The sequence below is a fragment of the Mizuhopecten yessoensis genome, unplaced genomic scaffold (genome assembly GCF_002113885.1).
Source record: "Mizuhopecten yessoensis strain PY_sf001 unplaced genomic scaffold, ASM211388v2 scaffold2329, whole genome shotgun sequence".
In the NCBI taxonomy this organism is placed as follows: domain Eukaryota; kingdom Metazoa; phylum Mollusca; class Bivalvia; order Pectinida; family Pectinidae; genus Mizuhopecten; species Mizuhopecten yessoensis.
The window spans coordinates 1,681,016-1,704,990 of NW_018404492.1; the positions used below are offsets into that span (position 1 = coordinate 1,681,016).

General features: G+C 37.2%; 1 protein-coding gene across 3 annotated transcripts in view; it reads right to left on the minus strand.

Annotated features, from left to right (window-relative positions):
* Nucleotides 1-8,767: 8,767 nt before the first annotated feature.
* LOC110445593 (semaphorin-1A-like) overlaps nt 8,768-23,975 on the minus strand; it is a 42,002-nt gene continuing 26,794 nt past the window's right edge. For 2 of the 3 annotated variants that reach the window (XM_021490271.1, XM_021490270.1), the window contains 13 exons: nt 23,196-23,306; nt 20,463-20,553; nt 19,568-19,675; nt 19,283-19,371; nt 17,304-17,445; nt 16,801-17,164; nt 16,209-16,291; nt 15,337-15,553; nt 14,392-14,460; nt 13,961-14,010; nt 13,519-13,650; nt 13,140-13,241; nt 8,768-11,159 (listed from right to left, as the gene is read on the minus strand). In XM_021490271.1, coding sequence (XP_021345946.1) covers nt 10,756-11,159; nt 13,140-13,241; nt 13,519-13,650; nt 13,961-14,010; nt 14,392-14,460; nt 15,337-15,553; nt 16,209-16,291; nt 16,801-17,164; nt 17,304-17,445; nt 19,283-19,371; nt 19,568-19,675; nt 20,463-20,553; nt 23,196-23,306 — 1,962 coding nt within the window. In that variant the 3' untranslated portion in view covers nt 8,768-10,755. The remainder of the gene's footprint in view (nt 11,160-13,139; nt 13,242-13,518; nt 13,651-13,960; nt 14,011-14,391; nt 14,461-15,336; nt 15,554-16,208; nt 16,292-16,800; nt 17,165-17,303; nt 17,446-19,282; nt 19,372-19,567; nt 19,676-20,462; nt 20,554-23,195; nt 23,307-23,975) is intronic. The other variant, XM_021490272.1, reaches the window with a different exon arrangement.

Sequence of the window (23,975 nt, forward strand, 5' to 3'; positions counted from 1 at the left end):
GAACAGTAGAAGTTCCCCAGCGAGTGATTGTTGGTTATCATGTTTATCTAACTCGAGTTAGTTAATTTTCAAATTGTATAACGACACGAGATTTACCGAGTGTTTTTTACATTTGAAAATCAATTAACGAGAGTTAGATAAACATACTTATCAATCATCATGAGTTTAGGGGCCTTTATCTCCCACAACGTTCAGATACTATATCTAGAAAATCTTATGTTTCTCTTGGGAATACATTTTTCCTGTTGATAGTCGGGGAAATAGTGCCATGAACTATGACGTAACAATGGCAGATGACGTCGCAAAGTCTTGTTACTTGTCGTCATAATTAGAAGATTGACCAATGAAATCACGTCCATGGTGTTATCCACTACTGGGTAACCAAACATGTTTACCAACTCCTAGCAGGTTTATCTAATGATTCGGGAGTGAGGAAACCTATAGTGGTTGTAGGAGAAAAGGATTTCTTCCATACTAGACCGAGATATCCGCATTTCCGGCGGTGCTTGAAAATTCTATCCGACCCACGGGTCTGGATCGCTTACACGCGCAGACTGGTGGGAGAATTATATGTAAGTGCCCATTCGGGGTCACGCTATTATTCGTGACGTTATTTTATGACGTTTTGGGGTTAGTCTGGGTCATTGACGCCATTAGCAATTGCCATCCGGGCTTCATATGCCAATGAGAAATGTGCGGACAATTTACAACTTTACTAGAAGAGCAGCTGTTTTTACGGGTTTTGATGCGATGTATGAATAAGGTAATTCAAACCCTCGGGATAACATATTGAGCAGAAGACCCTCGGCATTATCTTATCCATACATCGCATCAGGGATGGATTATATTGTTCTATCTATGAAGATAGGTGTCAAAATATTTCTTAGCATCCAACCTGCTAAATCTGTGTTAAATTATATTATAGTATTGACGGATGAATTAATGAGTAGTGTGTGACTGTAAGATAGGAGAGCATGACTATAAGAAGATCGAGGGTGGGGTATTTGTTACTTGCCCAGGGTCATCCTCGTCTATTTGACGTACCGACTAGTTTTGTTATGTACAAGTATTTCTGTACATTATGGCCGTTTTACAGTCGTATACGAACTATGACGGACATTGGCGATGTGAGACGTAGGCGTTAATTACAGTAAACAGGCAGGTGAGCTTGGACGGACACCGGCACGTGCAATAAACTGACCACACGACGGCAGAGTGACAAATTATCGGCAGTGGTACATAAACTGTAACAAATAATCAGAGGTTCACAGATCGGCCATCAATACGGACGTATTGGAGCCAGGTGGGGGTAATTATTGGTATTAGGTACGTAAATCGTCACAAACAAGGAGTACTAGCGCGCAAATCACTAGTAGGTGGCCGTAAACTGACCATTATACTGTAAAGTGGCCATAATATTGACACGCAGTACTGGAATTCTCCGGTACCGGAGTGAACCGATTCCGATTCTGTAGCCATACATCACAGCTACCGTAATGTTTTGAATTTGCACCAACATGCATTTTGAATTTAATTTAAAATATTAAAGGAACCACTATTATGTAGTATACAGACTACTTGTCATTTTTTTTTGCGTTACCTGGTTACATTTCACGCTTTCACTTTGATTCTTTTTTATTTTGTTTTCTCGAGTTGTTGTATGCATTAAATCGAGCTCTGCAATACTTTTCTGGTAGTTTAATGTTATGTTTCCGATGTACATTAATGTATTTCCAGTTTACAATGTAGTAAGTGTGCACCCTGTTGCTTGGTAGATATGCTATGCTAACATTGTATGTTAAGAAATCTGCTCATTCACGTCTGTAAGCTATAAAGACCCATTGTTATAACTAGGTATCAGATTGTCCGCTAAGACCCCAAATGCGCTGTAAACTGTGTAGAACGCTTATACATATTGTTTTCACTTCAACCATCGTCATTGAAATTGATATAAAAGCGCGCTTCAAAGTTATCGGTGACACGATGTGACCCGATGACCTCTGGACGGTTTGATAGTGGCGATAAAGGTCGGTATGTAACGGAAGTCATCCCGGGGGCCGGGGATAAGGAGAGTGTAACAACTCAACATAATACAGTTATGGCTGTGAATAGAACTGTTGTGGTGTTGGATCTAAACCAATTCCAATCACCATCAGACGTCATGCATGTAGACGAACCTAGCTTCTTCTGACCTCACAAATAGAAGAAGTTGCACGTGAGCTTCTGCATGTTTCACAATCTAATTGATATGGAATGGGATTAAATTTGAAATTCTTTTTATTTTATACTCAACCAAAACAGGCACAAGTACATATTTTTATGTTTAGATTACACATACAAAAGGAAATTGACGATTTTTCTGTGGATTTTTGACGTCATTGTAATCTTAGTGGTCACGTCATACGGTGAGTGCTATAACGCCGCCAAGCATCTCACGGTCTACTGCATCAGGTCTCACTCTGTTGTCGNATGTAGAATAATAGTATTCTGGCATAAGTTGATTACCTCTAGTAAGTTATCAAGTACTATTTATAAGCTTATGTATACATTACATGAAAATGGAACTATGTTATTTAAATGGCTCGCATATGTTAAAGATATTTTTTCTCAAACTGGCCTGAACTATGTGTGGTACTATCAATCTACATGTTCTTTTTCAAAAGACGAAATTAAGAGGCTTGTGAAAAGTAGACTGAAGGATCAATTTATACAGAAATGGTTTGATAATATTCTTAACTCCTCTAGAGGACAAACATATTCAATATTAAAGACAAAGTTTGAACAAGAAAAATATTTAATTAAACTTAATACAAATGATAGGAAAATAATGTGTAAATTCCGTTCTTGCAATATGCATTTACCCATAGAAAAAGGAAGATGGTTAGGTATTCCTCGTCAAGAAAGAACCTGTACATTATGTAATTTGTACATTGGAGATGAATTTCATTACTTATTTATATGTGAAAGTGTTTTAGTTAAATGTCTAAGAGAGAAATATATACCAAAATATTATTTCACTTATCCAAGTCAATTAAAAATGCAAGGATTGTTTAATATATTTAATGTAAAAATTCACACAAAACTTTGTAAATTCATAGAAAAGCTTGAAAAAATATTAACTTAATTTCTGTACTATTTGTGTACTTCTATATGTATCTATGCTATGTACAATGTTGTAATTGTGTACATCACACGCCATGTATCATACTTACTATATGTATGTGACCTCTTGTTACACACGTAAGTGTGTCGGAGTGAATAAATAAAAACTTAAACTTATACAGAAACATAAATCTAGCATCGTTGACTCCGATCTCCGCCGCCGCCATTCCAATGTCTTCCACTTCAAATAATACTCAGACGTTCAACAATTCAAGTTTAAATGGCATTATTTACCTCGATTCTAACTCCTATTTCCGGAAAATAAACCCGCCATTTCAAGTTGGACCACAACGCTTGTCATTTTAAGCTATGACCGCCGTCTCAAGTCAGATTCAGACGCCATAGAGATGTACCGAGTCCATAACCCGGAATCGTGACTACTACAGCCCTCCTCCCCTACACGTCCTGTCAGCCCACCTGACAGATTTTATTGCTGTTAGAAACAGATATAGAGCTAAGCTGGAGAGATCATTGTGTCTTTCGACTTTTTTTTATGAAACCTCATTTTAGCATCAAACAACATACTGACTACCAAACCTATAATAGTTAATATAGTACGTCTTCGTGTAATGACTCTCACAATGCCCCACAAGTTAATGTTAACGACGCCCCCTCTCCCATGCATCTGTATAAAAACAGCATATTATACCAGCGCTCCGGTCCTCTAAATTCCCATTACAACACCTCCCTATTATGAAAACATGGCGGCCCTTTACTATGCTCATAACCGTTGTTGTGGCCACTGCACTCAGATAGCGTTCGTTCTCGGCGTACTTTACTCCAATATTATAAAGCTACCGCGTTCAAATATAGTACCACTGCTAAACCACTTTCATTTACCGCCGCGACTTTTATTGCGCCGCCAATTCTTTTGCGCTCATTCACCGGCGCCACGTCTACCGCGCCGCTTATTCTTCTTCGCTCATTTTTTTTAACAGTCACCGGTACCACTCCCATCGCACTGTCAATTCTTCAACGCTCATATACCGGCGTCACTTCTAGATTTATTGCTCTGTTATACCGACACGACATTAATATTCCTGGGCCATTGATGCCTTAGTTCAACATTACGGCATCCCTCCCAAGTGTTCATAAACCCCGCCCTATCTATTATAACAATACGGGGGCCTTTACACCACAACACTACGGGGGCCTTTACACCACAGCAATACGGGGGCCTTTACACCACAACAATACGGGGGCCTTTACACCACAACAATATGGCGCCCCTTCCTAATACAAAACTGGGAATTTTCCCATTTCTACAATTCGTTTCTCGGTACAAAAACACGAAGCATTTCCCAATTGCCACAACATGGCGTCCCTCCTTCCCGATACTGTTGTCCCTTCATCATGCTCGTATACCGATGCTCATGGACTCCCCTGTGTAACCCGAATTGAGATAGATGAGGTTTGTGATAGATGGCAGCCGCTTCCTCTGAACCTTGGAGAGATGACCTACAAACCAGCACAATAAAGGTCGGATATAAACGTTGACTCACCGTGATCCTTTGTTTTTTTTCTCATTGTGTAACAATAAAATTTGTCATTTGGAACGATGCTGGAAAAAGGCAAAGCCGACCTCGTTGAAGTTCGGATGCCGACACCAATGGAGCAGTGCCAGGTACTGTGTGTATGAGTCGGGCTGGGTTATCTAAATATTCAAGTCATTAGTATGATATATGTATAATGTTGTTTTCATCTAATTAGTCCACTGTGACAAAGTTCGTTGCCTATTCAAATGTGTTGGTGTTTTGCTCTGTTTCACGGGAGCATCATACGGACCACATCTCCCTGACATCATTGTTTAATGGTATTAAGGTTGGTTACCCTACATAATTCAACTAGATAGATAGAACTTGGTCTAAACGTAGCCGTTCCAAAAGCTAAACCTAACGGGAGGTTTCAGTTAATCGTCTTCTTACCACGCCGTTCAGAACACATATTTTGAAAAGGCGCACAAGACCACAGGCTTCGAACAAATAGTTCCTTTTTATAAACCCATTAGAACACAGATTTCAGACAATGGTTTAGTTATGTAGACCCATTAGACCACATATTTCAGACGATGACTTTGTTATGCAGACCCATTAGACCACAGGCCTCTGACAATGGTTTGTTATGTAGGCCCACCAACTCTCATCCCAGTAGGCTAATCATGCTGTCACTACAATATAGTTGAAATCTGTCCAGTAGTTCGGGAGATGTCTTTAAAGCAGATCAGCTTATTTGACCCCTTTTGTCCCACCATTCAACCATAAGGAGGGTCAGCCCCTTATTTGTAGAACTTTTTATCCTCATTGACACAGCATATTCCCTATTCAATTTGAAATCTGCTCAGTAGTTTGAGAGAGGATGTCATTTAAAACAATTCAGCCTGTTTTATCAAGCCTCCAGGATGGTCAGCCCTTATATCTATATAAATTTTGATCCCCGTGACTTAAAGGTGATCGCTCCAAAACCTTGTTGAATTCTGTTATGTAGTTTAGGAGATGTCATTTTAAGCAACAAATGACAAGACGACAGACAGGAAGCACCACTTAAGCTCACCCTGGTACTCATACCAGGTAAGTCATCAGAGGTTTCCAAAAATAGTTGTTATATTGGCTCACAGGCTTCAGACAATGGTTCTGTTAAATAGGCTTTGTCTCCTTGTTAAATAACATGTGTTGTTTTCGCCTTGATATGACTACCACCATAGGTCAGTCCAGATGTATTGTTTTACTTGGTTACACTGAAAATATGTATTCAAATCAATGAAGGAACAGAGAACAGAGACAGGAATTTATTTTCAATTTTGATATTTTTTATTAAGTATTTTTATTTCTTTTTAAGTCATATTTATTTCATAAATGTTATATACATATATTTTGTTCAATATGCTAAACAATGATGATGAGTGATACAAATGATGTGCCCGTCATCTTGGTATTTATACAAGTTTCTTTTCTAAGTGATACTTTATACTAACCAGAGAAGAAACCTGTAGACATACCTGACCCAGCGATGCTGTGGTATGGTTTTACACAGTATTTAAAAATCAAGAACAGGACACGTAGAAAAATAAAGTTTTCGTTGTGGATGATCATTAAATGTAGCTATTCACAGGCCTTAGGCTCACTATCACACAGAGCAAACACTGCACCATAAACTCTCCTTCATTCGTTCAGGAAGTCGACACCTTTAACTGTGATCAAGGCCACTAAGTCATGAACTCTGCCTCATTTGGCCATAAACGCTAGGTCTATGGGATATGGATAGAAGTTCAAGGAGTCAGTGACCTCACACAGATTACTGTTCACCACAACTTCCACACACATACACACTGAAACACTGACAGCTACATGTCTGACAGAGAAAAATACAAGCATATATATCTAAGATTGTTATTTAGTCTAAAATGTATGGCTGAATGTATGTCTTTCAGCAATTAATTTAATCAGTTTTCAAAAAAAAAATCTCTGGACAAACATTTAGCTTACTATGTTTTCATAATCATTTTCAGACTAAAGTTTAATTTAGCTTTACAGACCTAAAAAACTGTTCATTTCAAGTTCACAAAAAGCAAAATAGGATAAGTTCTTGAAGATTTTAAGCACACACAATAGGTTTGTGATGCAGTACAGTCAGAAGATACAATTTTAAAGCTCTTTACCACAACTCTCACCGATAACCTTAACAGCAATAATACGTAAAGCACCAATAACTGTATGATAGCGTGTTACAACTAAAGCTGATATACTTATAAAAACTGAGATTTTCCCTAAGTCGAGGACTAAAACCGAGTATTTGGTCTGGGATATATAAAGTTGTATATTAGCCATTTTTATAGAATGTCTCATAATGCTTATGTCTGTAGGAAACTTGGATGAGGAAGGTACATAAGGCGCAGTGCATATACAATGACAATGTTTACTTAACAAAAACATTTCTTTTTTTGAGATCAGTTTTAAATTTTCATTTAAGAAAAATGGCAGTGAAAATTTAAATTGAAAAAATGGGAAATCTCATAAAGGTGATTGATATTTATACTACTGAAAAGAATCCAAGGAAACTAGTTTTACTGCTGAATAAGATCCAAGGGTTCTAGTTTTATTACTGGTTTCGATCCAAGGAGTCCAGTTTTAGTATTCAGGAAAGAAAATATAATGTAAATGACCTGGCTTTCAATAAATATTTAGCAATGCAAACACAGATTCTACCTACAAACATTCATATGACACAGATTCTACCTGCAAACATTCATATGACACAGATTCTACCTGCAAACATTCAAATGACACAGATTCTACCTGCAAACATTCATATGACACAGATTATGTGTGAAGCTGATGTAACAAAGGGAGATAAATAACAAACAAGGGATGTAAATGTTTAACCACAGATGATTCAACACAAAAATAAACAAGGACAATGTTCAACCATTTTCTCTATAATATTATTAACTTATGATTTATATGAATTATGTTCACACCTTGTAAGTTTTAAATGCACCTGTATCATCTTCAGGTACATCATAATTGACAGATCATGTATATCATCATTCACAAATAATCCACCTTATATTGATTCAACATATTCAGTTTTAATATCATTATAATTTAAATTTAAAATTTAAAAATTGTTTTCATGAATAACAATAGAGTGATAAATTAGCTTTAAATATCTGTTGAACCATATAAATTTGAAACTATTTGTAAATAAGATATACATTGAATTCATCACTAAGTAATATATACAATATAGTTTTTGTTTGGTATTTTTTTTTACATATTATGTATTTGGCAGTATAAACATTTGTATGTACACTATACACGATGTGACATGAGCCACAATGCACCATAGAAATTATATATATATATTATATACACAAGGTAAACTATATATATATATTATATGCACAAGGTAAATTATATATATATATTATATACACAAGGTAAATTATATATATATATTATGTACACAAGGTAAATTATATATATATATTATGTACACAAGGTAAATTCAGTCCATTTCATGTCAGTACCGCTGCCATCACTACAACTATAAACACACATTTTTTTAATTTAATTTTTAATAATTGTTTTTTCTTGTGAGGCTCAAATTAAGGCCCCAAAACACTATCACGATGGTTTTAAGTACCATAATGCGAGTGTTCTATAATTAAAACCGACTAACAGGACCCCTGTAACACAAGATCTCAGTCAGTACTGTATCCTCAATTCATCTAGAAAACTTGATTTTAAAGACCCTAAAAATCCTCTTATACTTCTTTCTGGAAAACGCAATGTTCAGACAATTGAGCTGACCATATCCGATAGATGTGTACTGGTCACTGTGATATTGTGTTATCAGAAACCCTTTGGCCGATTCCAATTCTATTTCTAACTTAACTACAACTGTAGGCAGCGGTACTGAGCCTGTTAACATTTCACCTCATCATCACTTCGAAGTACATACCAGTAGATGATGGTTCGGGTCAATATGAAAACTGTTGGAATACTTTGGATAAAAATCGTTTAAATATTAACATTTTGATCGGAAATGTTATTCTAAAGATTTATCTCTGAAATTAATTCAATATTTCTGCTTTATTTTTTCTATGCTTTACATTTTTTCCCCAAAACTCCTTCCTTTTTTTTTTTTTTTCTATGGAAAATTCTTCTAAAAGTGTTGATAAGACTCTATAACCTATTACAGCACATGTCTCATTGTCTGCACAATCATCTTGGAAATTCAACTCACACCAAACTTTCTCATGTGCAGACAGCACTGGTTGTTGTCTAGTTGTTCTTTATCATTGATTAACAAAATCTTATCTAATCAAAGAAAACTGTATTTTTAAAATTTGAAAAAGATTTTTTTTAGTAAAACTTGAAATATTGCAATTTTAAAAATCAGTTTTCTTTTTGTCATCTTTGGTCAACGTCTGAAAAGCACAGCAAAGAAGAACAAACTAGACTTTTAAAATCAACCAATCAAAATGTGAGCCTTTCAATGAGTTATCTGTTTTACTGTTTCAACGTTTCATCTTTGACTGAAATAATCTGGTGTTGTAAATGAGGAAGCACTGGCCTAGATTTCGACTTTGGACTTAAAAACATACACACAAAGTACACTGAGATCATATAAATAACAACTAAGCACCCCACAGCCACTGACATCCTACACAACACCTGGCTACTCTTCTTCTTTACATGTAAAGAAAATTTGAATAAAATTCGAAATTATGCTATGTTAAAAAATTAAGTACTTAAAACACTATAGGATGGTCAGTGACTGCACAGAGCAAATGCATAGAATAGTGGTACAAACACAGCCTATGATATATATATAGTACGATCAGTTGTCTATGTAGGAACACATGTACCAGTTCTTCACAGGAAGTCTGTGTGATTTGTTGATGTTTGGAAATTGTCTATATGATGGCCCCGATATGGTCACTGCACCTCCCTCCTTAATGCTGAACTGATCAGTTTGGGAGTCCGGTTTAATCAATAAACACACTGTTACCATTTCATAAAAGTTTCCATTGTCTTCACACCTACTGACCCACACACCTAATTAACATTTCTTTCAGTGGAAATGTCCTTGTCCAATGATTGTTGGTAAATCCTTGGGCTTCATGTTGACCTTGACCTCCACTGTCGTCTCTGTCTCGGTTGTTGACCTTGACCTCCACCACTATGAGTGGGAGAGCTTTCCCAGGAGGAGGCATGCGATTAATATTAACTTTAACATAGCTGCCATCATGCTGTTGTTTTCATTTTTTAGAAAACAAGAATGTTTGATCAAATTGAAGCAGATTTGTTCTGAATCAATGGTGTAACGATTGAGAGGCTGAGTTTTAATCACCGCGGAGTCTGCTGGAGTAATCTCATTGCCAATGATTCATTGTCTCTGAAGAGCAATTTCTGAATCAGTCCTGTAAGATGAAAACTCTTGCTTACGTGGGTTTTCTTTGATGAATATGCCTTGGCCTCAAACAGAAGTTATTTCTGGATCCTATGAAGAAGCAAGACTCTACGAGCTGTTTGATTGCAATCGATGGGTTGCCATCTTCAGTAAATGAAGGTCCATCCATGAAGCACACACGTATATACATATCTACAATACCAAATATGTACAAAAATCTTGTGCAATGTGTCTTTAGTTTCTAAGCACTTATATCCCCACGGTCTACGGCAGTTTGTTACAAGGTCACGCTGAAGAGGGTCAAAGAACATCCTTCATATTGGAATGACGATGCACACTATAAGGTCAAGGTCACACAGCGACCTATGGCCTTCTCCAGAATACCTGCTTCTGAGAGTACCTCCATCTGACCTCATCTTGGAATGTAAGAATGGATTTATTGTTTTTCCACATTTAAACATCACAGATGAAAAATATGTCACCCTCTGCGAAACCGACAAACTTGCAAGCTGCAATCCGGACAACTTATAGGCTGCACTCCGGACATGCTAGCTCGAAGAGCCCAAACCATGGTATCTATGGTAACACTGGCCTTGCACCTTTGTCAACCTAGAGTCTATCACAGCACTTAACTTGTGCGTTTTTACAGAACACAACAGTCACTGAAGATTGCGCACACTACACATAGGTCTTATTGTCTGTAGAAACCGGAACATTCGCGTTCGAAAATGGTTTAGCTGGCGCATTGCCATTCGGTAAATTTGATCCTTTCGGTAAATTCACGACTAAATTTAATTGTTTATTTGAATTATTTATATCGGAATGATTAACATATCTGGGTTCTTTATTCGAGTCCTGTGACAATGTCCGTTGGTGATTTTTATGTAAAGAACCGTAAATGTCTTGTTTTTCTGTGAGGAATGCATCGTCATTGTCGTCACTGGTATGAGTGCAGGACCGCACTTTGTAGCCCGCCACAAAACTTAATATGGAGGATATCACTATAGCAACCACAATGGCGATCGCTGTTTCAGCAACACTTAAAGATGACGGTTCTGCTTCCTCCAGTTTCTCCCCAACAACTGTAAAATAAAGGCCAACATTAGATTCATACACTTAACAATAGATAAATATATTATACCATAAACACTTAAAACCAAACAACAACAATATCACTTAAAACCAAACAACAACAATATCACTTAAAACGAACTTTGAAATCATGAGATTTCATTTTATCCTGATGGATATTTCACATTATTTTTAACTATGGGATATAAAACATGTATTCCATGAAATCTAAAATGTGACACAACCCTATCTGTAACCATAACAACATGCTTCTATATACCGGAGGCACTGTCATCCACTAGCTATGTCATGCTCTTATCCCCTTATATAGGACTCTACCCCTCAATATGACCTTCACATGACCTTCCTAACCTTACCCAGTATCCATGCTGACTACCAACTGTTGTTTTTAGTCACATGCTAACATTGATTAGGTCAATAATGATTACTTCTGATATCTTTTGAAGTTATTATTTTTAGTTCTTTTAGGCAGTGAAACCACGATGTTCTCAATGGCTGTGAAGATGTTACTGCATGCTCACAACAGCTACTGAACCAAACCAAAGAACCAAATAGTTTACTGATAATTAAAATCAAATACACTAAAATAATCTAAAATACAGATAAAACTAAAGACAAGCAAGCATTTAAATAAATACAAGAGAAAAAAATAGAGATAAAACAGCAGGAAGATGCAAAATAATAAATTGAAAAATAAATAATTAATTGAAAATGTAATTGAATTAGTAAGCCATACAAGAAACAAAAGCCATAAAGCTGAGCATATTTTACATTTTTATGTTGCGATCATACGGCCAGTTGACGTTTAAGGCGACACAAGGCTAGGCAGGGCATGAATAATTCAGGGCTAGTGATTGATGTGTCCTTATATACAACACAAGATGCAGAGTAAGTTGTGACGAGGCCCATAAACCCATCAAACCTATTACAGACCTCTTACACACAGTGGGATGGGATCGTCAAGGAGCGAGCTACTACAATACTAACACCGAGCTTGGGGATATTGTCATGTGATGAGAGATGAAAACAAACAGGTCGTAAAACAAAAGTGATGAAGAAAAATTAAAATGGAGTAGAAATGATAGGTTTATAGCGGATCAGAGGTTGTACGAAGGAAATATAACAGATGACTGCAGCGATGACAAGGCAAAAGTATTATGATTGAGTTGCCAAACAAAGGTGCTCGATAAAGGATATGTTCTATAGTTGGGACTGTACAGTACGGAACGCTGGTTATTGTAGGATGGCGGGATGATATAGTAGAAATATATTCTTGAATATTGAATGATAAAAGGCTATAAAAACAGAGAAGCACTGATGAAACAGCATGAATCAATATCATAATTCTTAGGTAGAATACCGAGGCAATATGGTGATAGGGCAGCATACATACAACGTTAGTAACGCAGGGTTACACAAAGGTATTACAGATGCAGGGTACGTAATGATAAACAGGTATTAGTGATGCAGGGCGAGGTATTAGTGACGCAGGGCGAGGGATTAGTGACGCAGGGCGAGGTATTAGTGATGCAGGGCGAGGTATTAGTGACTCAGGGCGAGGTATTAGTGATGCAGGGCGAGGTATTAGTGATGCAGGGCGAGGTATTAGTGACTCAGGGCGAGGTATTAGTGATGCAGGGCGAGGTATTAGTGATGCACGGCGAGGTATTAGTGACGCAGGGCGAGGTATTAGGGACGCAGGGCGAGGTATTAGTGACGCAGGGCGAGGTATTAGTGATGCACTGCGAGGTATTAGTGACGCAGGGCGAGGTATTAGTGACGCAGGGCGAGGTATTAGTGATGCAGGGCGAGGTATTAGTGACGCAGGGCGAGGTATTAGTGATGTTTAGTATATATATGAGACCAGTGCCGATTATGATGGACTGTCACTGAGGAGGAAGCTACGAGGCCGTGTTGCACACAGTATTAGCCATTGTGATATACACATCTGACAGGTTTCACTGCCTTACCAACAGAGCTTTCCTCCATCTGGTTGGATGCAAACACTTTCTCATCAGGTTTCACTGCCATGCCATCTTGAGGCATTTTTGTGACTGTATTGTCCGTTACTCCTGTGATTTGAAAAATTACAGCCCATAAAATAAAAGCCGAAGAGAAAAAAAAATGCTATTGAAACTTTTAATTATTGAATTGTTTTCCCAAGTTAATTCAATGAACAAATTTAATTATTTATCAAGAAATGAATAACAAAAAAAAATAATACCATGGTAAGAATGGTTATTAAACAATAAGTAAAATAAATAAATAAATAAAATTAGCGTATGTATACTCTGGAAATTAAGCACAAATCTTTGAACACTTTGCTGAGATTGTAGTGCCTCCACTAACCAAGATTGCTATGAGATTGAGCGTTGGGGATGCTGTTGCTAGAGGCTCCACAGGAACAGTTGCATTGTGGGCTGGCTGTTGGCATGGCAACAGCAGGTGTAGGTACAGGTGTCACTGTCTTTGTTGTTGTTTCTATAGAAATTACCAATATTATCAACAACTGTGCACACGTATATATATCCTATGAATGGCTATTGGGTGACTCTGTGAAATGTGAAATATAAAAATATAATATGTCCCTTTAACCGATTTTAATTAGAGGTCAGGCGCAAATTGAAAATAGGGAACTTTGGTGAACTCAGGGTGAAACAATAATATTAAAAAGAAAACTTTTACCATGCAAGTTAAAATAAAAGAGGACAGAGAAATAACCAACAAAAAATAAGAGTATACAACATCAAGTGTATATCTATGTAAGGTGTGAGGTGTAAAGTATTCCTACCTAAGGGGGTGCCGCACGCTGGTAACTTGCCATCAACAATACTCTGTAATCTGTAACGGAGAAATAAAAGACAAACATTTTATTAAAATTCAATCATTTCCCTGTTGTATGCAGAGTGTAGCAGATCTCATTAAATTGGAAAATATGACCATTTTATAGAGTTTGTTGAAATATGAGCATGTTGATCCAATCTTTTGTAATTTCTCGTTTCAAACTAAACATCATTATTTGCCTCAGTGTAGTATAGTGATCATGAGGATAATAGTAAAATTTCCGAAACAACTGCTCCATTTTCAAGACGACTAATACTTGTGGACGATGCAATCTTGAAAATACCATGATAATATATATTGATACAGTACTATATTCATTATAGTGATTGGTAGGAGCTATGTAATTTTTGTTTGTGTTGTTTAGGTGGAGATACATACCCTCTGTCAGAGGCAGCACAGGTGGTGTCAACAAATGAACAGTACGGATCCTGCAGGCCCACACACTCACTGAAAACAATTCATTTTATATAAATTACAGAGATATATAAAATATTTTCTCATGGCTCACAAGATATCTGATACTTCAATACAAAACTTATTATGACCTACTTGTCGGTCACTATGAGATTTGGTGCCTTAAACAGTCAGAAATAATCTTCTAATTTCAACTATTTTTAATAAACCTTTTCTATTTTTAGTTAATTTCTTATCCTTTAATCTTCTTTCACAGCTATATTTGAAATGTGTACGTTAATCGTGGGTAGACTGGCTCCAATTGGACTTACGAGCGACCTCACAACAGTTCTACGTTTAAGGTCTCTATCTCTGTCGATATTGGAGCGATCTGTGGTCTCTTCAAATGTAAATTGTATAGCGTAAATTCTGCTTTGTCACTGTGTGCGAGGAGCTATTTCTAAAGAAGTTCGGTGAAGTGGAAAGTTAGGTTAGGGATACCCGCTAGACAAGCTGCCAAGTGTTGATCACCTTACAGTGACGATCCATCGTCATTGTGCGAGTGATGAGGGGCATACAATGGGGGCGAAATACACAAACTAAACCAGTCATATATTTACTAAATCAGGGGTCAATATCGCTATACTTAGTTTCAATACAAGGGGGAAAATTTCATCATACATAACACAGGTAGGAACATAAATCTCACCTACTGTAATAAATATTTTAGTTCAATTTTTTTCTTCTTTTAACATTTCTAAAATGTCTGAATGAGAAAGCAGATTTTGAATAAAAATGAAAAATGTTCTTTTCATTTTTTTTGGGTGAATCCTTTCAAAACCTGACTTTTTTAATATCAAATAAAATTCTACGACTGATAAAATCTTTTCCTTGAAAATTGGGATATTACGTTCTCAGAATATATGTTACCTGCAGGTTAGAGCACGCTCACAGCGATGAAGAGGGATGGACATAATATTTTCTCTCGACATGACGATAAGCTTGTCTAATCCATGTTGTTTATCGTGGAAGATCTTCATGTCGGTAACAGGTTGCTTATCCTCGAACACCTGAATATCCTCCAGAATCACAGATTCAATATCTTTACCTTGTCCTTTGTTTATAGCCTTCAACACTCTGCCATCGTCTGTAGAATAAAACATGAACAGGTCAGGCTTATTGTCAGTATTTCCTGTGTCTTATCCTAACAGGCAGACAAAACCGACCACAGTCGTGGGCTATAAACCATAACCTTAACCTTTCTTTAGGGGGATTTTGTTTATGAATAATTGTAAACTATTAAGTTCAGCATGTCAAAATATTTCATCATCTGCAACTCTTACTGTAAGAATATCAATAGACTAGGTGAAATAGTTCAAGTTGATGCACACATTATCACTAAAAATAATGAGAAACAAGGCGTCAATACTAGAGTTTCATGTGTTTTTGAAAGGTATAACACGAAAAGACAATTATGTTTCGGGGATGATATCGGTGAAACTCAGTTTTTGTGAGTTAAGACAAACGCTTTTGGACATTAAGGCTTTCCATCAACCACAAAGTGTCTGTTAATGACTTGTAACTGATGAATACTTATTTGTCGACTCGAGCTATTAAATGAGGATTTCAAGACGTTACACACTATCATTTCATCGTTAAAGTTTAACATTTTTTAACAGACCTCTAAATTTCGAATTCGAACATGTAATGACTTGTTCTATTTTTGTCGTTACAAAGACTTCATTTCTAACTTTCTACCACTGTGTTTATTGGTGCTTTTTGTTTTAACAGTGTCTATTTACCTGTGCCGACAAACATGATGTCGTAGTATCGGTTATCAGCAGCATGGACCTGCCAATCGATGGCGATTTTAGTGAATCTAGACCTGGAAAATAATAAAATGGGAATATTAGACTGGTGTAATCCGTAATCTGCTGTATGGCAGGCTATCATGATTTCATTAAGAAGAGGAAATTCTTTCTACGTAACTCTCTACAACCAGAATAATCCCCAGGTTCCTGAGCAGCCATCAGCAGATCAATGAATAAATGTCAAACACTCTCGGCTCAACACGCCTTTTCCCTCAACAGCCATAAATAAATAAACACCAACAAAGTGAAGCAATTTTGAGATGTACGGGTTACTTCAACATGTGTGAGAAGCTCTAAAAAAAACCCAGCCATTGTTCATGGCAAATCGAAAGTGTAGTGAATTAGAGGGCCTAAGGAGATCGTGGAGTGTTACAGTGCTGTTGGCTGTGTCGAGTTCTGACCTGGGAGTCAGGGATTAAGCTAAATTAGATCTTGTGTGCAGTGTGCGAGGTGAATTCCAATGTCTTTGTTTTTCACAACAACATCTCGATTAAAAATATGTAACAAGTTGCTGAAATCTTACTTTAGACTGAGTTTCATTAACAGGGGGGCACCTCCAAATGATGGAACAGCACCGTCCATCATCGTGTGAGACTTGACAAAGTTCATGGTATCTTCGCCAATGTTTTCGCTGTCTTCTGAGCAGGATTCTGGATGGGGCTTGGGAGTGTTTTCATCGGGAACAGGCAGCCATTCATGTCCAAAATTTTCTTGACCTTTGAATTTCCCCTTGAAAACATCGACAATGTCGTCGTATCTGAAGGCGCACACAGCTGATCCACGAATACTGTTTTCGGGGGTGGTAAAGATAGCATAGAACATCTGCTGCCTGTCCTTACTTAAATCTGTAGATCTGTAGTTGCCTTGGAAAAAGTCTGAGGTTGACTCTGAAATGAGATAAATTAATTTTACTAGTCTCATTTTTACTTGAACTTAGGCTATGAAAGTAATCTTTTAAATTAAATTTACACGTTTTCTCAGCTCACAATGACAGAATGAATTATTAAAGTGAAATTTTACACTTACGAATTTCATTGAAGTAGAAAGGGAATTCTCCCGGGATTGAACAATTGAGGCGTGCTTTGAAGAATGATGTCCATGTGTTCTCCAGGACTATGTTACCTCCCTTGTCGTTCTTACACACTCGTGCAACCCGTGAAAATACAGCCTGTAATAAAAGGTGTGACCATTAGATCTATGTACATAAGGTACCAGGTACGGACTATACAGGGATGTGTGGACATGTCAGTAGTGTACAGTCATCGGTGTGTGTGGAGTTATAATTAATGTAATTGAGGTGCTACGCTGTTTTCTGAATCTGTTTCTACACTCAGTAATGAGTGGTGGTGTGCGGGGGTTACGACACCAAGGATGAATCTTAACTTTTTCCACATGTCTAAACCTTAACACATAACTTTACTCTACCTGTGATAATTCGTTCCACAAAAATATTTTCGTTGGGATTACTAAGGGAAGCAGTATTACAGAGTAATAATTGGTATTTACCCAGTGTCTGTCCTCTAATACTTAGAGAGGTAGCTAGTCATTAGACAACCAATGGTGTGTTTGTATTACTATTTTTGCCATAGGAATATTTATGTTAATAATTATATCTCTGCTGTTCCTTCCCTGTATTTAGCTCTCTCCCGGGGAGCAGTCATTATTCACATCTCCGGAGAAACCATTATCTGTAACTTCAATACCTATATTTACAAAGAAAACCTAACTGTTTGCTATGTTATTAGTCATGTGCATTCAGTTCCAATCTTTTGTCATCTTTTGCTGTATGTGTAAACGCCTAGAGATGAGAACTATCTGATAGGATTCATAATTCACCTGTGTGTGAATGCACAACACTTGAGGCCACAGACTGTAGACCTATAGTACAATTTCTGTTGTTGTGTACACAACAATAATATCATGACAAACAAAAATAATATCTTTTTGTGAGATATGAACATTGTAATAAAAACAATGTAATGAAAAAGCTGTAATCGGAACATTGTAATGACAACATTGTAATGAAAACACTGTAATGACAAGTTAGGACTGTACCTAATTACCGTTTACAGATTCTACTTATGTTAGAGGAGGGAATTACATAATAGTCTGGGTATCACAAAGCTTCATCAGGAAATCACCTCCCCAGTTACAATGTTATTTTTGGTACAAGCGCATTAGTGTTATTTATAGTACATGTGTAATCAGTTGATAGTCAGGGTTGCCAAGACAACCCCACAAAACCGGGGATACCAGACTAACGAGTTATATTAATAAAGCGGCCAGGTATGACTGTATAACAGTACAGGCTTATGTCACCAGGCAGCATCACTGTTGTATATATATTTCCCCTTAGTTTTTAGGGTACACTAATGATGTCATGGTAGATCATCACTCCCTCCCTGTTTCATTATTTATGTAACAAGCTGGGCAAAATCTCTAACAAACCAGAAAGGCTAATTAAGAATTTTTTTCAGTAAATCTATCAAAAAAACAACCAGAACATAAAAAATGCTGATTTAACATTTGACAATAATACTTAATAGAATTTGCTGACATGAAAGAATGAGACAAAGAAAAAATACATGCGTAATTCATGTGTGAAAATAGAAGTCTTGAAATCTTTTAAATATTTTAATCAGCAATTTGATCCGGACCTTGTAATGGAGATATTGGCAGACAGGAAATTCCAGAGATACATAAATATTTTTTGAGTAGAGTATTGTCAACGTCTCTGTTGTGGGGTCGTCAATGGACCCTTACCCTGACTGCACCAGTACACACACACACGATAACGTCTTAGTTTTCACACCTCTCAAAATTTGTACAATACAATTCTTCTGTACATGAATTTGATCTTCCTGATGCAGAGCACCTAGAGGTATTGGTATTTTAAACATTCCACCCGTGCCCCCTTTGAAATTAAACAGGGCCATTCTACGTTTCCTTCCCTGGTTGTGATCACTTCTGTCTACCCCATATCAACAGTTTCATGTTATCCTTACCTTGCCACAATTGATGTTTTCAACTGCCGTCTCCCGGAAGAAGAAATAAATCTTGTCTTCAATATCAAATGAAGCAACAAAGTTTGGGTCTGAAAAAACAAGGGAAACGGAGAATGTAATTGCATTTTCAAAAGGTGCTGAATTCAATTACGAAAAGAGATCACTTCGATTTTTAATTGCAAAATTTTCTCACAAATGACAGATAAATCTATCAAAAACATGAACTAATTTACATAGTTTAGAAAGATGCTGTAGCAGGTAGGATATCGTATAATATAAATGTACCGTTGAGCCATCTTGAGTCGTGTGATCGGGTCCTAATCCTCTGTCCGTTCAGAATGAGAGGGTTTTGTTCTGCTATGTCAGTCACGGTCGCCCCAAACAATCTTTCATCTGTTGATTAAAACAAGTGAAATTCAATATGAAAGCACTTGACAATTTCTGGCCCGACGTGTTTAAACTTAATTGTTGAAACATAACATGCAGGAAGGCTTGCTTTAACAAACACTTTGTCTTCATTATACAAAAAGCATTGTGAAAAATGTTCAATACGAAGCTCTATTTTGAAATTTAATCACTTAAATCTTAACAAATGGCAACTGTTTTCATACTGTGTAATTGGTTCTCTGTAATAATTGTGTTGGTGTCATGCAGCTGTAGCTAACCCTAATTGAAGTGGTTTTCAACTCAAATTCTAACCCCTCTTTCAATCTTCCCCCCAAAATAGAGAAAAAACTTAACCCTGAAATAATTTTGGAGAATTTGTTGGAGTACACATGTAAATGATCGTAAGTGCTGCCAGTGACAGATGTGGCAGCTCATGTGTGGTCCCCTACAGACCCAGTAACCAACGGTGACCCGTAATGTATCCATGGTAACCAAACCCTCACCAATAAAAATGGGTATTATCTAATTCCACATCACTTTGGAGATCTTTTATATCCATGACATGTTCCTTACAATTTTACAATGGCGGAGACGGCAACTTCTGACCTTTCGCCAATATTTCTGTAATCCGAGTCCATCAGATGCTTGAAGTAACATATCTTAATCCACATTTATCTTGCATGATTCTATTACTTTCCGTTTCTAAATTTGAGTGACACAACTGTAATTTATGGGTTGGTAAAAAAGTTAAATTTCACAATGGAAGATAATGACATGTGTTGAGAATACTTACCAGCGTAAACAAATGAACTGTTATGGTTTGGGTTGTATGGGCATTTACCGACACCACTCATTTCTTCTGTCTGGGTATACCCAACGGAATCCTGAAAGACGAAAATCACACATTATAACAAACACTTAACTCCGTGCAATAACGTGGTCAAAAGAAACTTGTTTTTAATAATAAGGAACATAGAAGGTATTATCTTGGGTGGTGCACGAAAACATCAAAGAAAAGATTTTTCTAGCAACCATCAATTTCGTACTTTGTTTCATTGCATTAAAGAGTGTATCAACACAGAATCTGATATATAATAGCTTGACTGTAGTGATTTGTTCGGCAGGTGAAATCAAAGAAATCCCTATAAACCCATATCTTTACAACACAAAGCCTACAACAATATTTCTATCTTTTATTTGCCTACCTATTTACTTCAAACTTGTTTTTCCTTAAAACAATGAGTTCATGTTTAAGAGATTGGTATATGCTGTGGAGTCCAGTGTAGTTGTTAAATGGATATTTGTTTGACCTCCAACCTTTATTTCATCTATAACCATATTGAAAGTGTATCAGACCTAACCGTCACAGAGATTTCATAGGATTACAATTATCCCAGTAAATCACATGCCTGGTACAATAATCTGCTTTCATTCACTCCAACACAACCAGAACAGAACAAGAGAAATTATTTATCCTACACTTATATACTGACAGTTTGCCAAGAAAGTCTGTCTGCTGATATGGGAGGGGGGAGAGTGGGATGAAAGGGAGGTAACACCAATGGGGGGGATCAATCATCAAGAACTGTACCATGCCCATTACTAATAAATTTGGCCACAGGGGAGGAATAGGTACAATATAGAGTCTGCCTCTACAATCAGTCTGTCAGTGATATACAATGTAGCTGGCCTGTTGGTGCAGCGTGTGGGTTAGGTCTGTCTAAAACCTACTGCCAGGGAACACAAGGGAAAAACACATTTCTTCTTACGTCAGAGCCCCCATTAAAAAAAAAGAAAACAAATTCGGGACTAATTAAATATAAAACCAAATTTTTTCAACCTTTTAAAAAATCAGACTGATTGTAGAACATGTATTCTCCACCCTTTTACGTCTTTTGAAAAACAATTGTAATCTAATAAAACAGAGCATTTTCTTGAGCGTCATTGTGTAATTTGAGACCGGAACAACAAGTTGTGGTTGGTAGAGGGAGATATGGATCCCTACAGCATTAGAACTCTTACACAAGCATAGGGCTTCATTCATAATACATAGGTCTGGGCTCCAAATTGAATCAATCAGACTGTAAAACCATCCCAACCTCCCATTTATGCCCTGCTAATCTTTTCCTATTCAAACAGCAATTTGTCCCTAATTTTCTATTACAATGACTGCTATCCTAGCTCTTTTATTTAAAATACTGTACTGCCATGGTTCATTAATGGGTTTTTTGAGGAAGACCTGCAAATTATTCAAGATGATTTCTTTCCTGTAGCTGCAGCGTCTTTTATTGTGAGGAAAACATCAGTTCCTACACCCTGTATTTCTGGGGCATCATTATAATATTTATTGCACCATGTTTAAGATCTTCAATACAAACGGATGATTCTCCATGTAAAGGATTCCACCGTTCAATATTAATTAAAACCCATAACTCATCAGATTGTCTTGAAAACCTCATTTTGGTTATCTCAGATATCAGTGTGCTAATTTTCTTTATCTGTTTAAACAGTCAGCATTTATTTTTCATTACCGTACCATAAAACTGCTGCACGCCTTGTGGCCAGTACATAAACCTGCCGTAGGAGTCACACATGATCTGGATAGTACAATATTTACTGTAGATTGTCTACTTTATGACAGCATGTGTAGATGTGTATGTAGATTTGTAATCTCCTGGGGCCATGCAGGTATAGGCAATGTAGGGATACTGTACCGGTTTACATGTCCTTCCACAGGTAACATGGAGCCACGCTGGTTAACATACATCTCCCCAGACACATGTTATAATCCTAATTGTTATAAAGTGCTACTGTACTGTCGGCTACTATACCTAACCCATCCCCCTCCTAAACCTCCGCCAATCCCTCCTGCCACTGCTCATCCTCCGACTACAATCCCTTCATAATTACAGGAGGTATCATTTCTTTGCTTTTTCTAACGTGATTCTATATAGATGCTCCTCTCCGTTCTTTTCATGACAGTTATAATTGGATTAATGATTTAACAGTCTTGAATAACGACAGATCAATTGTAAAATATCTATTAAATACACATTAAGGTATCAGTAATTGGACCACTACACAATGTCTGATGTCCTTCATGTTAACAATAATATCCAAGGAGCTTATATCCATAAACAACATTATTTATCAGCTGACCATCGGCTAATGTTCCGCCTGACCAATGATTAGATTAACTAACGACTGCCCTATAATCCCGGGATGGCTGTAGCCAGAGGGATGTAGCTGCCTAATTGTAGCTATAATCAGGTCAGTATCTCCGTGTCTGCCAAGGTGGCTGTAAGCCAATGAATCAGTACTAATTCCCTGAATCTCTATGAATAGTCTAACACTACCAAATCACCTACATACTGATTACTTGTTCAGGATCAGATCATACTCAAGGAAATACCTAGAAGGGAAGCAATGTAAGACTTCCAGCTTATCATCCCGCCACAGAAGATGGGGGTGGGGGCGATTACTTGTGTTGCTTTCCCTTCAATTTCATCAGGTTAGAAAAACTTACAGTGCTTTTCGTGTAGCTTCGGCACTTCGGTTTATAAGCGTTTGTTCCACACACCAACAAATCTCCTGACTCCTTTTTTCCGAGGACTTGGATAAAATTTTGGCATTCCTCCTGAAAAGACAAAAGATGTACTCAGTAAATAAATGTGTTTTAATTCTATTGTCTTGTTAGTTGATCTCTGAACCATGTACTGTAACATGGTCAACAGCTGGTGAATAGTTTGTACAATGACAACTTCATACAACAGCTGGGGCAAGATCAGGCAGAAAGTTTAACCCAGTAATCTAGAAATTGACTCCACAGATAATATCGTATCTAAAATGTAATCTTATGGAGTAACGGAGAAGGGGGAGAACGTGCACACAAGTATACAGAAACAGGTAGAGTTGTAGGACGAGAAGGGTGCCCACTCACACAGACAACCCGTTGTAGTCAGCTACACAAACTACTGTTGATAGTGTTTACGTAAAGAGATGCCCACAGAAATAACTGGTGCCTTTTTGTTGATTATTACTACAGCAACACGCAGCATCACGGACGCGGGTGCGTGTAACCAGTTACGTTCAGCATCTGTCGAAGGTCAGTCAGACCTGGTGAGAGACCTGCATACTAAGGTATCTTATACTGTCTTCCCCAACAACTCACACAGAAGTTTGTAATTGTATAAAAGTACCCATAATTTGCTGTAGGTTACGACTCCACATCAGGGCTGATGTGTGTTCTACAAGGCAGACATTTCCTGCCTAGAATACTAATGGTGTCATAAATGCCTCCCCTACT